At 37.1% G+C, this 13,035-nt stretch overlaps 1 protein-coding gene across 2 annotated transcripts in view; it reads right to left on the bottom strand.

Moving 5' to 3' along the window:
* Positions 1-13,035, bottom strand: part of SCFD1 (sec1 family domain containing 1) — a 142,744-nt gene that overhangs the window by 46,545 nt on the left and 83,164 nt on the right. For both annotated transcript variants that reach the window (XR_004348513.1, XM_032623103.1), the window contains exon 15: positions 7,525-7,621. Coding sequence is in view for 1 of the 2 variants with exons in the window: in XM_032623103.1 (XP_032478994.1) it covers positions 7,525-7,621 (97 nt within the window). In the remaining variant the exon portion in view is untranslated. The remainder of the gene's footprint in view (positions 1-7,524; positions 7,622-13,035) is intronic.

Raw genomic sequence — 13,035 nt, 5'->3', positions numbered from 1 at the left:
GCTGGGCAGTGCGGGTGGTGCAGATGGCCCGGCTCTGACCCCGAGGACACTAGGTCACCCTGTGCACCTCAGGCCACCGCCCTGTCCCTCCAGCAGCTCCAGGTCCCCATGGCTGCACACCAGCCAGGCGGTTCCAGGGATGCGGATGTCCGTGTCTTTGGAGGACCATTACTTTGCCTGCCACATGCCGTGTGGCTGACAGGGTCTTGGTGCTCTGGTGGGGTGTCAGGCCTGTGCCTCTGAGGTGGGAGAGCTGAGTTCAGGACACTGGTCCACCAGAGACCTCTCAGCTCCATGTAATATCAAACGGCGAAAGCTCTCCCAGAGATCTCCATCTCAACACAAAGACCCAGCTCCACTCAACGACCAGCAAGCTACAGTGCTGGACACCCTGTGCCAAACAACTAGCAAGACAGGAACACAACCCCATCCATTAGCAGAGAGGCTGCCTAAAATCATAATAAGGTCACAGATACCCCAAAACACATCACCGGACGTGGTCCTGCTGACTAGAAAGACAATATCCAGCTTCATCCACCAGAACACAGGCACTAGTCCGCTCCACCAGGAAGGCTACACAACCCACTGAACCAACTTTAGACACTGGGGGCAGACACCAAAAACAATGGGAACTACGAACCTACAGCCTGCGAAAAGGAGACCCCAAACACAGTAAGTTAAGCAAAATGAGAAGACAGAGAAACAAACAGCAGATGAAGGAGCAAGGTAAAAACCCACCGCACCAAACAAATGAAGAGGAAATAGGCAGTCTACATGAAAAAGAATTCAGAATAATGACTGTAAAGATGATCCAAAATCTCAGAAATAGAATAGAGAAATTACAAGAAATGTTTAACAAGGACCTGGAAAAACTAAAGCGCAAACAAACAATGATAAACAACACAACAAATACAATTAAAAATTCTCTAGAAGGAATCAATAGCAGAATAACTGAGGCAGAAGAACGGATAAGTGACCTGGAAGACAAAATAGTGGAAATAACTACTGCAAAGCAGAATAAAGAAAAAAGAATGAAAAGAATTGAGGACACTCTCAGAGACCTCTGGGACAATATTAAATGCACCAACATTCGATTTATAGGGGTCCCAGAAGAAGAAAAGAAAAACAAAGGGACTGAGAAAATATTTGAAGAGATTATAGTTGAAAACTTCCCTAATATGGGAAAGGAAATAGTCAATGAAGTCTAGGAAGCACAGAGAGTCCCATACAGGATAAATCCAAGGAGAAACAGGCTAAGACACATATTAGTCAAACTATCAAAAATTAAGTACAAAGAAAAAATATTAAAAGCAACAAGGGAAAAGCAACAAATAACATACAAGGGAATCCCCATAAGGTTAACAGCTGAATTTTCAGCAGAAACTCTTCAAGGCAGAAGGGAGTGGCAGGACATATTTAAAGCGAAGAATGGGAAAAACCTACAACCAAGATTACTCTACCCAGCAAGGATCTCATTCAGATTCGACGGAGAAATTAAAACCTTTACAGACAAGCAAAAGATAAGAGAATTCTGCACCATCAAACCAGCTGTACAACAAATGCTAAAGGAACTTCTCTAGGCAGGAAACATAAGAGAAGGAAAAGACCTACAATAACAAACCAAAAACTATTAAGAAAATGGTAATAGGAACATAAATATTGATAACTACCTTAAATGTAAATAGATTAAATACTCCAACCAAAAGATACAACTGGCAGAATGGATACAAAAACAAGACCCATATATATGCTGTTTACAAGAGACCCACTTCAGACCTAGGGACACATACCGACTGAAAGTGAGGGGATGGAAAAAGATATTCCATGCAAATGGAAATCAAAAGAAAGCTGGAGTAGCAATTCTCATATCAGACAAAATAGACTTTAAAATAAAGACTATTACAAGAGACAAAGAAGGACACTATATAATGATCAAGGGATCAATCCAAGAAGAAGGTATAAGAATTGGAAATATTTATGCACTCAACATAGGAGAACCTCAATACCTAAGGCAAATGCTAATAGCCATAAAAGGGGAAATCAACAGTAACACAATCACAGTTGGGGACTATAACACCCCACTTTCTCCAATGGACAGATCATCCAAAATGAAAATAAATAAGGAAACACAAGCTTTAAGTGATACATTAAACAAAATGGACTTCATTGATATTTATAGGACATTCCATCCAAAAAAACAACACAATACACTTTCTTCTCTAGTGCTCATGGAACATTCTCCAGGATAGATCATATCTTGGGTCACAAATCAAGGCTTGGTAAATTTAAGAAAACTGAAATTGTCTCAAGTATCTTTTCCGACCACAATGCTATAAGACTAGATATCAATTACAGGAAAAAAACTGTAAAAAACATAAACACATCAGGCTAAACAATACATTAGTAAATAACCAAGAGATCACTGAAGAAATCAAAGAGGAAATCAAAAAATACCTAGAAACAAATGACAATGAAAACACAATGATCCAAAATCTATGGGATGCAGCAAAAGCAGTTCTAAGAGGGAAGTTTATAGCAATACAATCCTACCTCAAGAAACAAGAAACATTTCAAATAAACAACCTAACCTTACACCTAAAGCAATTAGAGAAAGAAGAACAAAAAACCCCCAAAGTTAGCAGAAGGAAAGCAATCATAAAGATGAGATCAGAAATAAATGAAAAAGAAATGAAGGAAATGATACCAAAGATCAATAAAACTAAAAGCTGGTTCTTTGAGAAGATAAAGTTGACAAACCATTAGTCAGACTCATCAAGAAAAAAAGGGAGAGAACTCATATCAGTACAGTTAGAAATGAAAAAGGAGAGGTAACAACTGACATTGCAGAAATACAAAGGATCACAAGAGATTACTACAAGCAACTCTATGCCAATAAAATGAACAACGTGGAAAAATGGACAAATTCTTAGAAAAGCACAACCTTCCGAGACTGAACCAGGAAGAAGTAGAAAATGTAAACAGACCAATCACAAGCACTGAAATTGAGACTGTGATTAAATATCTTCCAAAAAACAAAAGCCCAGGACCAGATGGATTCACAGGCAAATTCTATCAAACATTTAGAGAAGAGCTAACACCTATCCTTCTCAAACTCTTCCAAAATATAGCAGAGGGAGGAACACTCCCAAACTCACTCTACAAGGCCACCATAACGCTGATACCAAAACCAGACAAAGATGTCACAAAGAAAGAAAAATACAGGCCAATATCACTGATGAACACAGATGCAAAAATCCTCAACAAAATACTAGCAAACAGCATCCAACAGCACAGTAACAGGATCATATACCATGATCAAGTGGGGTTTATCCCAGGAATGCAAAGATTCTTCAATATATGCAAATCAATCAATGTGATATACCATAATAACAAATTGAAGAATAAAAACCATATGATCATCTCAATAGATGCAGAAAAAGCTTTCAACAAAATTCAACACCCATTTATGATAAAAACCCTCCAGGTAGTAGGCATAGAGGGAACTTACCTCAACATAATAAAGGCCATATATGACACACGGACAGCCAACATCGTTCGCAATGATGAAAAATTGAAACCATTTCCTCTAAGATCAGGAACAAGACAAGGTTGTCCACTCTCACCACTATTATTCAACATAGTTTTGGAAGTTTTAGCCATGGCAATCAGAGAAGAAAAAGAAATAAAAGGAATCCAAATCGGAAAAGAAGTAAAGCTGTCACTGTTTACAGATGACATGATACTATACATAGAGAATCCTAAAGATGCTACCAAAAAACTACTAGAGCTCACCAATGAATTTGGTAAAGTAGCAGGATACAAAATTAATGCACAGAAATCTCTTGCATTCCTACACACTAGTGATGAAAAATCTGAAAGAGAAATTAAGGAAACACTTTCATTTACCATTGCAACAAAAAGAATAAAACATCCAGGAATAAACCTACTTAAGGAGACAAAAGACCTGTATGCAGAAAAGTATGAGACACTGACGAAAGAAATTAAAGATGATACAAACAGAGAGAAAGATATACCATGTTCTTGGATTGGAAGAATCAACATTGTGAAAATGAGTGTACTACCCACAGCAATCTACAGAGTCAATGCAATCCCTATTAAACTACCAATGGCATTTTTCACAGAACTACAACAAAAAGTTGCACAATTTGTTTGGAAACACAAAAGACCCTGAATAGCCAAAGCAATCTTGAGAAAGAAAAACAGAGCTGGAGTAATCAGGCTCCCAGACTTCAGACTACAATACAAAGGTACAGTAATCAAGACAATATGGTACCGGCACAAAAACAGAAATATAGATCAATGGACCAGGATAGAAAGCACAGAGATAAACCCACGCTCCTATGGTCACCTTCTTTGTTTCTTTTTTTTTTTTGTGGTACGCGGGCCTCTCACTGTTGTGGCCTCTCCCGTTGCGGAGCACAGGCTCCAGACGCACAGGCTCAGTGGCCATGGTTCATGGGCCTAGCCGCTCCGCGGCATGTGGGATCTTCCCAGACCGGGGCACGAACCCGTGTCCCCTGCATCGGCAGGCGGACTCTCAACCACTGTGCCATCAGGGAAGCCCTGGTCACCTTATTTTTGATAAAGGAGGCAAGAATATACAATGGAGAAAAGACAGCGTCTTCAATAAGTGGTGCTGGGAAACCTGGACAGCTACATGTAAAAAAATGAAATTAGAACACTCCCTAACACCATACACAAAAATAAACTTAAAATGGATTAAAACCCTAAATGTAAGACCAGGTACTATAAAACTCCTAGAGAAAAAAACACAGGCAGAACGCTCTATTAGATAAATCACAGCAAGATCTTTTTTGACCCACCTCCTAGAGGAATGGAAATAAAACAAGAACAACCCAAATGGGACCTAATGAACCTTAAAACCTTTTGCACAGCAAAGGAAACCATAAACAAGACCAAAAGACAACCCTCAGAATGGGAGAAAATATTTGCAATTGAAGCAACTGACAAAGGATTAATCTCCAAAATTTACAAGCAGGTCAATATCAAAAACACAAACAACCCAATCCAAAAATGGGCAGAAGACCTATATAGACATTTCTCCAAAGAAGATATACAGATTGCCAACAAACACATGAAAGGCTGCTTAATATTACTAATCATTAGAGAAATGAAGGTCAAAACTACAATGAGGTATCACCTCACATCAGTCAGAATGGCCATCATCAAAAAATCTACAAACAATAAATGCTGGAGAGGGTGTGGAAAAAAGGGAACCCTCTTGCACTGTTGGTGGGAATGTAAATTGATACAGCCACTATGGAGAACAGTATGGTGGTTCCTTAAAAAACTAAAAACAGAACTACTATACGACCCATCAATCCCCCTACTGGACACATACCCTGGGAAAACCATAATTCAAAGAGTCACGGACAAGCCTCTTATATATCCTCATCCACCAGAGGGCAGACAGCAGAAGCAAGAACTACAATCCTGCAGCCTGTGGAACAAAAACCACATTCACAGAAAGATAGGCAAGATGAAAAGGCAGAGGGCTATGTACCAGATGAAGGAACAAGATAAAACACCAGAAAAACAACTAAATGAAATGGAGATAGGCAATCTTCCAGGAAAAGAATTCAGAATAATGACAGTGAAGATAATACAGGACCTCAGAAAAAGAATGGAGGCAAAGAACGAGAAGATGCAAGAAATCATCCAAGAAACAAAAGCTTTCCAGGACCAGATGGCTTCACAGGTGAATTCTATCAAACATTTAGAGAAGAGCTAACACCCATCCTTCTCAAACTCTTCCAAAAAATTGCAGAGGAAGGAACACTCCCAAACTCATTCTACAAGGCCACCATCACCCTAATACCAAAACCAGACAAAGATACTACAAAAAAAGGGGCTTCCCTGGTGGCGCAGTGGTTGAGAGTCCGCCTGCCGATGCAGGGGACGCGGGTTCATGCCCCGGTCCGGGAAGATCCCACATGCCGCGGAGCGGCTGGGCCCGTGAGCCATGGCCGCTGAGCCTGCGCATCCGGAGCCTGTGCTCCGCAACGGGAGAGGCCACGACAGTGAGAGGCCCGCGTACCGCAAAAAAAAAAAAAAAAAAAAAAAGATACTACAAAAAAAGAAAATTACAGACCAATATCACTGATGAATATAGATGCAAAAATCCTCAACAAAATACTAGCAAACAGAATCCAACAACACATTAAAAGGATCATACGCCATGATCAAGTGGGATTTATCCCAGGGATGCAAAGATTCTTCAATATATGCAAATCATCAATGTGATACACCATATTAACAAATTGAGGAAGAAAAACCATATGATCATCTCAATAGATGCAGAAAAAGCTTTTGACAAAATTCAACACAAATTTATGATAAAAACTCTCCAGAAAGTGGGCATAGAGGGAAACTACCTCAACATAATAAAGGCCATATATGAAAAAAAAAAAAGTCATGTACCACCATGTTCATTGCAGCTCTATTTACAATAGCCAGGATGTGGAAGCAACCTAAGTGTCCATAAACAGATGAATGGATAAAGAAGATGTGGCACATATACACAACGGAATATTAGCCATAAAAAGAAATGAAACTGAGTTATCTGTAGTGAGGTGGAGGGACCTAGAGACTGTCATACAGAGTGAAGTAAGTCAGAAAGAGAAAAATAAATACTGTATGCTAACACATATATATGGAATCTAAAAAAAAAAAAGGTTCTGAAGAACCTAGAGGCAGGACAGGAATAAAGACGCAGACGTAGAGAATGGACTTGAGGACACAGGGTGGGGGAAGGGTAAGCTGGGAGAAAGTGAGAGAGTGGCATGGACTTATGTATACTAACCAATGTAAAGTAGATAGTTATTGGGAAGCAGCCGCATAGCACAGGGAGATCAGCTCGGTGCTTGTGACCACCTAGAGGGGTGGGATAGGGAGGGTGGGAGGGAGACGCAAGGGGGAGGAGATACGGGGATATATGTATATGTATAGCTGATTCATTTTGTTATAAAGCAGAAACTAACACACCATTGTAAAGCAATTATACTCCAATAAAGGTGTTTTAAAAAAAGTGAATTCCCTAAATATTTAAAACAAAACTCAGTTTTAGATACATCGTTTTAGGAAACTCTTTAGGGTGAAACCAAAGTAATTAGAAACTGAATCACTTAGAGATGCTGGCTTTGAATACTTTACCTTCAAATCTTCCTGGAGCCAGCAGAAATTGAGCTTTAAATGTATCACTTTAAACAAATGAATATAAAAAGTGCTTAAATACCTCCCTCCCCCCAAAAAAGCACTTACATACCATCAAAGAAAAGTTCAATAAAATAAAATGTAAATCATTTTTCTACCTTAGTAACTGCTATGCTACAAATTTCTCAACAGGAAAGAGCTCATTTAATTATCTCATTAATAGCAAAGCTTGTGAGAAAAACAATGATTCTATTCAGATTTTACTCAAATTGAAAATGCTGGATTCATCAGAAGTAAAACTTACATTAACCTCAAATTCATGGTACATACCATCAGGGTCTGATATTATATCTAGAAGCGATTTATCCAGAGTAGTTTTGCTCATTATTTTTTCTTCATATTCAAAATATACATCCAATTTTCTTGCCTGTTTCAAAATAAGTGTCTGATTACAATACATCAAGTAATAAAAACATACTAAAGGACTCTCAGCTTACAAGTTTCTATGATCAATTTGAAAAACAAATGTTCATTTCCTAGTAGAATTTAAAGTTTCTTATTTTTGACATTGTTAATATAAAAAAATGATAGATTGACTATTATATTTATCATATTTTACTTATAAATTCAGAATTAACTCTGCATGTCATATATTAGCAAAGACAAAAAAACACACAAATCTCAATTATTGTATTAATTAGTAACTAGCATACAAATAACACTGTATTCCATGCAAATTAATGTCAAGTGGTCGTGTTATGTTTACTTTTTTGGTGAGTAAATTCAGATATTTTCAACTTAACCGGAAAGTTACCCTAATTATTTTCAATGGTTTTTAAATAAAATATTTTCCTACTTAATATTTTGAAGTTTAGATAATGGAAAAGTAGTCAAACTTAGTTTTTCTGTATGGCAGCTTTTCTAATTTAAAATTCATTGATGAAAATTATCCAAATGAAATTAACATGTTAGGATAATCCGAGGTAAATAAAAATTACCGAGTATCTATTAAATTATGCTTCAAATAAGACAAGAGAGAAAAGAACATGCTTTACTACTGAAGGTATTACCAATCTAAGTAGAAACCATTCATGAAATAAATGAGAATACTTATGAGATACCAACAAAGAACCAAAATGTAAATATAGAATATAAATAAATATATTAAGTTCAGATGATAGAATGAAATAATTAACCAATTGTGGAGAAGGAAGCGATGAGTTTTGAATTGTTTTGAAAGTGATTTGGGGACATGGATAGACAGAGTTCATTTCAGTTAAAGGGATCATACCAAGGCATAATCAGAGTGGACAGATCTGAGTGGCAGACTCAGGAGTGATTTCATATATGAGGCAACAGGCAATCAACCAGAGTCCCTCAATCCCACTCCCCTGCAGTGGCACACAAGGCCAGAGCTTTAAACAGATGAAATATTCCATTTGAAAATCCAAACAACATGAAAAGGTAAATACATTGAGACTTGTCTTCACTCCTGTCCTTTTCCACCCAATTTCTACCTGTTTCTTTGGATATTCTTTATTTCTCCTATAGTTTTTCACTTTCTCTGTGCAAATAGTATCTATACCCTAAGATCCGTCTGCTTTCTGCCACAAAAGGTAATATACTATATTCTTCTGTCCCTTGTTTTCACTCAATATAACCAGTACATGGAGAACTTCCTTATTAGTGAAGTCTAGATAAGAGTTAATAAACTCTGTCAGAGTTTTCCTTTTTATAAATGGCTCTTCATATTCTTCAGACTCCCTGATACAGGAACCATTTTAACTACTGTATAAAGCTACTTTGAATAACAAAGTAGATGAGAGGTAAAGTCCTAGGAATGGAAAAATGTAATATCAAAAATGAACAAAATAGAAAGGAGATCCTAGGAAAGAGAAAATAGTGGTGACTGTGTGAATGGAAAGGAAGAGACAGATACTTAATAATTAACATGAGAATGTATATGGGAAGGAAGCTAGTGAAAAAAGTCAAAGATAACTCCTGGGGAACTAGGATAATAGTAGTAGGAACTATGTTAACATAAATATTAGATTGGGAAAGGCTAATTATCTGTAGAGTAAAGCTAGGAATGGAAGGGGGAAAGTGATAAAATAAGGTGTTAGGCTGACTTTCGGGCCCTCACAATCTGCTCCAGCCAACTTTTCTGTTTTATCACTATTCACTAGGTTCAGTTCCCTCTAGTCACATCAATTAACTCACTGACTTTCGTAATGTACGCTTTTAATCCTCAAGGATTAGGCTTGGGTTATATACTCTTAGCTTTTTTAGAATGTATTTCTCCTCCATCACCTGCCCAGTGAATTCTACTCATTTTTCAAGGTCCAGCCTCTTTGCAGCATCTCTGTAACTCTTCAGTCTCTGCTCTTTCCCCTTCCTGCCTCTCCCCCAATCTTCTTCACTGGGAGAATTTATTAATCCCTTAAGTGTGTACTGACAGCACTTTGTACACTTCTCCATAATAATAATCACACCACATTACTGTCTTTGGTTCACCTGTTTCCCTTCTAAAACTGTGAACTCCTTAAAGTGTGTCTAATTAATTGTTTAACCCTAGGAGTCTAACACAGCACCTGGCTCATAACAAGTACTTGATAAAATATTTGTTGAATGTCTAAGCTAAGAGCAGGACATATACAGATCAAGTAGTCATCTTTAAAAGTTATAAAAGTAGATAAATGAACTTCTAGAAGTGAAAAATGTAAAGAATCAAGTCTTTAGTGACTTAATATATAAAATTAAGTAGGCTAAATGCCATAATGGAATCTAATGTCTGTACCTACATAAATGAATGAAGAAACATGGTTCACTGACTTATGGAGGTACAGACATTAGATTCATTTTGCTCTTCTTGATGTGTTAACTTACCCCTAGTTTAACTTCTAATTAACAATGGAAAGAATTCAAAAACAAGTTAATTCGACTGCTAATGGGTAGAGTTTCTTTTGAAGGTGATGATAATGTTCTAAAATTGCATTGTGATTATGGTTGCATAACTCTGTGAATATACTAAAAACCACTGTACACTTTAAATAGGTGAATTGTATGGTATGTGAATTATATCTCAATAAAGGAGTTAAAGAAAAACAACATAGCATTTCAATATATTGATTGGAAGGGAGCCTCATGTGGGAGAGAAAGGAGTGGAGATTTTCTAACCTGCATGAAAGAACTAGTATCTGTTCAGTATCTATTATGTGCAAGGCACTTTACTTACAGCTATGGCTTTCAAACATTTTTTTTTTTTTTTTTTTTGCGGAACGTGGGCCTCTCACTTTTGTGGCCTCTCCCGTTGTGGAACACAGGCTCCGGACGCGCAGGCTCAGCGGCCATGGCTCACGGGCCTAGTCGCTCCACGGCATGTGGGATCTTCCCGGACCGGGGCACAAACCTGTGTCCCCTGCATTGGCAGGCAGACTCTCAACCACTGTGCCACCAGGGAAGCCCTCAAATGTTTTTAAACAGAGAACCTTAGGACCCTCTTTTTCAAACCAAATCTTCTGCAGAACCCTAAACATAAAGATACAAGTGACCCATTAAATGTCTCTATTGAGCTCTAGGGTACCAGAGAACAGTGTTTAAAAACTACAAACTTAGACTATCTCATTTAATTCTCCAGATAACACTTGAGCTAGGAATTATTAGTCCCGTTTTAAAGATGAAGAAACAGACACAAAGAAACATAAATTTATTCAAGGTTACCAGAGTAGAAGTAGTAGAGAGTTGAGATTCAAATCCAGGTCAGACTCCAATGTACACCACAGATAAAGAGTAGGGAAAATTACATTTTCCTCAAGAACAACTTATTGCTTCCTTTGTATATGCTTTATGGAAGAAAGTATATGTGTCAATTAGTATATATTTGGGGTTTTTTTGGTAATACACATAATTTACATATATGTGGTAAAAGGTTACTTTGTCCAGAGACATAATATCTATAGGTCAGTCCTTTTTCACTTTCTTGAAATAAGGGAAAATACTAAGAGAAACAACTTCTGTCCCAAAGATTGATTATTCTTCTACAATATGGATTCAGAGGACAAAAATTGGATAACAAGAGTTACAGGGAAAATAGACAAATTAAAATTATAAAACAAAACAACAAGGTCAAGATAATAAACAGATTTTTGGTAGCTTCAATAAATATCAAGAATAAATTATCGAGAGGGAATATTACAGAAAAATAAAGGACTATATATGGAATACAAATTATATCTAGTGAATATAAACTCTGAGAGCTATGAATTTCCTAAAAATCCCTTTAGAAGAGCTAAGAGAAGAATCTGATTTAAAAAAAAAAATTCTAGTGTTTTTCTCCCAATTTCAGAGTTATCAGTGGACAATCAGCATGATGTTTTTCATTTCTCAGTGCACTGTGTCAACATTCACATCAAATTAACCACATATATATGCATTTTATATATGTTATCCAACTAAATGTACTGAATTGTCATTTACCTGTAACTGCTTATAATTTTGTTAATTTGAAATAAAGTGTAAAGTGTTATATAGATGTCTGTGGGTATGGCACATTTTTTGACTGGTGACAGCCAATAGTCTACTGGGTTTAAAAAGAACAAAAGAAGGGACACTTCTAAAAACCCTCAAGTCATTCCGGATGTGTAAGTAGTATGCATTTCTTGCCTTTTGAGAACCCATTACGTAGGAAGATTTATTGATGACCCATACAGGACATGAAAGGAATTCCTTTTTCCTTCCTACAACTGTGGCGGATTTTTTTCCTTCTCTTTTACCATTCCTCTGTTTATCCTAGCTACAGGCACCACCATTCTGGGACTCCCTATTCACTGCTAGCTACAGCCTCAGTCATAGACTGAGGTGATGACAAAGACTAGAGTGGTATTTCTTGGCCTTCCTTCTTCTCCAAGCCCCAATTCTATTCCCTAGTCAGCAGTAAAAGTAAAGACAAGAAGGGATTAGACAGTTATTACTTCCTTTCACTACTAAGAATCCCAATATTCTTCTACCAGTACTTCTTACAGGAGAGAGAGGGGATGATAAACCCTTCTTTGCTGCAACACAACATTTGAAACATTCCAGGTTATGAATTAAATAGGGTTTGTAGGACAGGGACCTATCTGCCATGTTAATGTCTATAGGAAAGTATATCCTTAAGCTAAAATGAACTTAGAACTATACTTTTAGGATATAACCTAATCTTAAGTTGAAGATCCTTTATACTCTAGCCTTTTCTTGTTTTTACTTTCTTTTTTAAATGTGCAGTTCCTATCATCATTCAAGGCTGTTTTGGATAATTCTTCCTCCAGGTGAGTGGCCTCTGTATGCTGTATTATAATAGTCTGTGGTCTGTATATCACTAGAGTATAAAGTCTAGATTATACTAAGCTATTTGTTCATTATTTTATGGCTTGTGCCCCACAAGATGACTGGAATTCTCTAAAACTCAATTGCCTTTCATAATATAACACAATAGCATGTTAATCTATTTTTAGTTATTTAGGTGTATTTTTTGCTGCATTTCATGCCAGTGGGTTTATATGGGTTTGCTAACGTGAAAAATTACGTTGCACTAAAACTGGATGTTCCATGAAAATATTTAAGGTGTTCTATAGCACGGCTGGCTGAAAATATTTATTCTGGAGCATTTGCTCATATGCCACAGTGACTTAGAAATCTTGAATAAAATTCATCATTATACTTCTACCTCACTTCTGTGCAGAGATGGGACAGTATACTGTCAAGGTGAGGAATTGATTAGGATCTTCAATTTCTACAACAGGTTATCAACCTTACTAGTTAGTTATCTCATTTCCAAATATATGCATTTTTCTCTCTACCAAG

This window comes from Phocoena sinus, chromosome 2 (genome assembly GCF_008692025.1).
Source record: "Phocoena sinus isolate mPhoSin1 chromosome 2, mPhoSin1.pri, whole genome shotgun sequence".
Taxonomy (NCBI): Eukaryota; Metazoa; Chordata; class Mammalia; order Artiodactyla; family Phocoenidae; genus Phocoena; species Phocoena sinus.
Note: the sequence above shows the minus strand (reverse complement) of the source record. Positions and strands in the feature narration are given on the sequence as shown.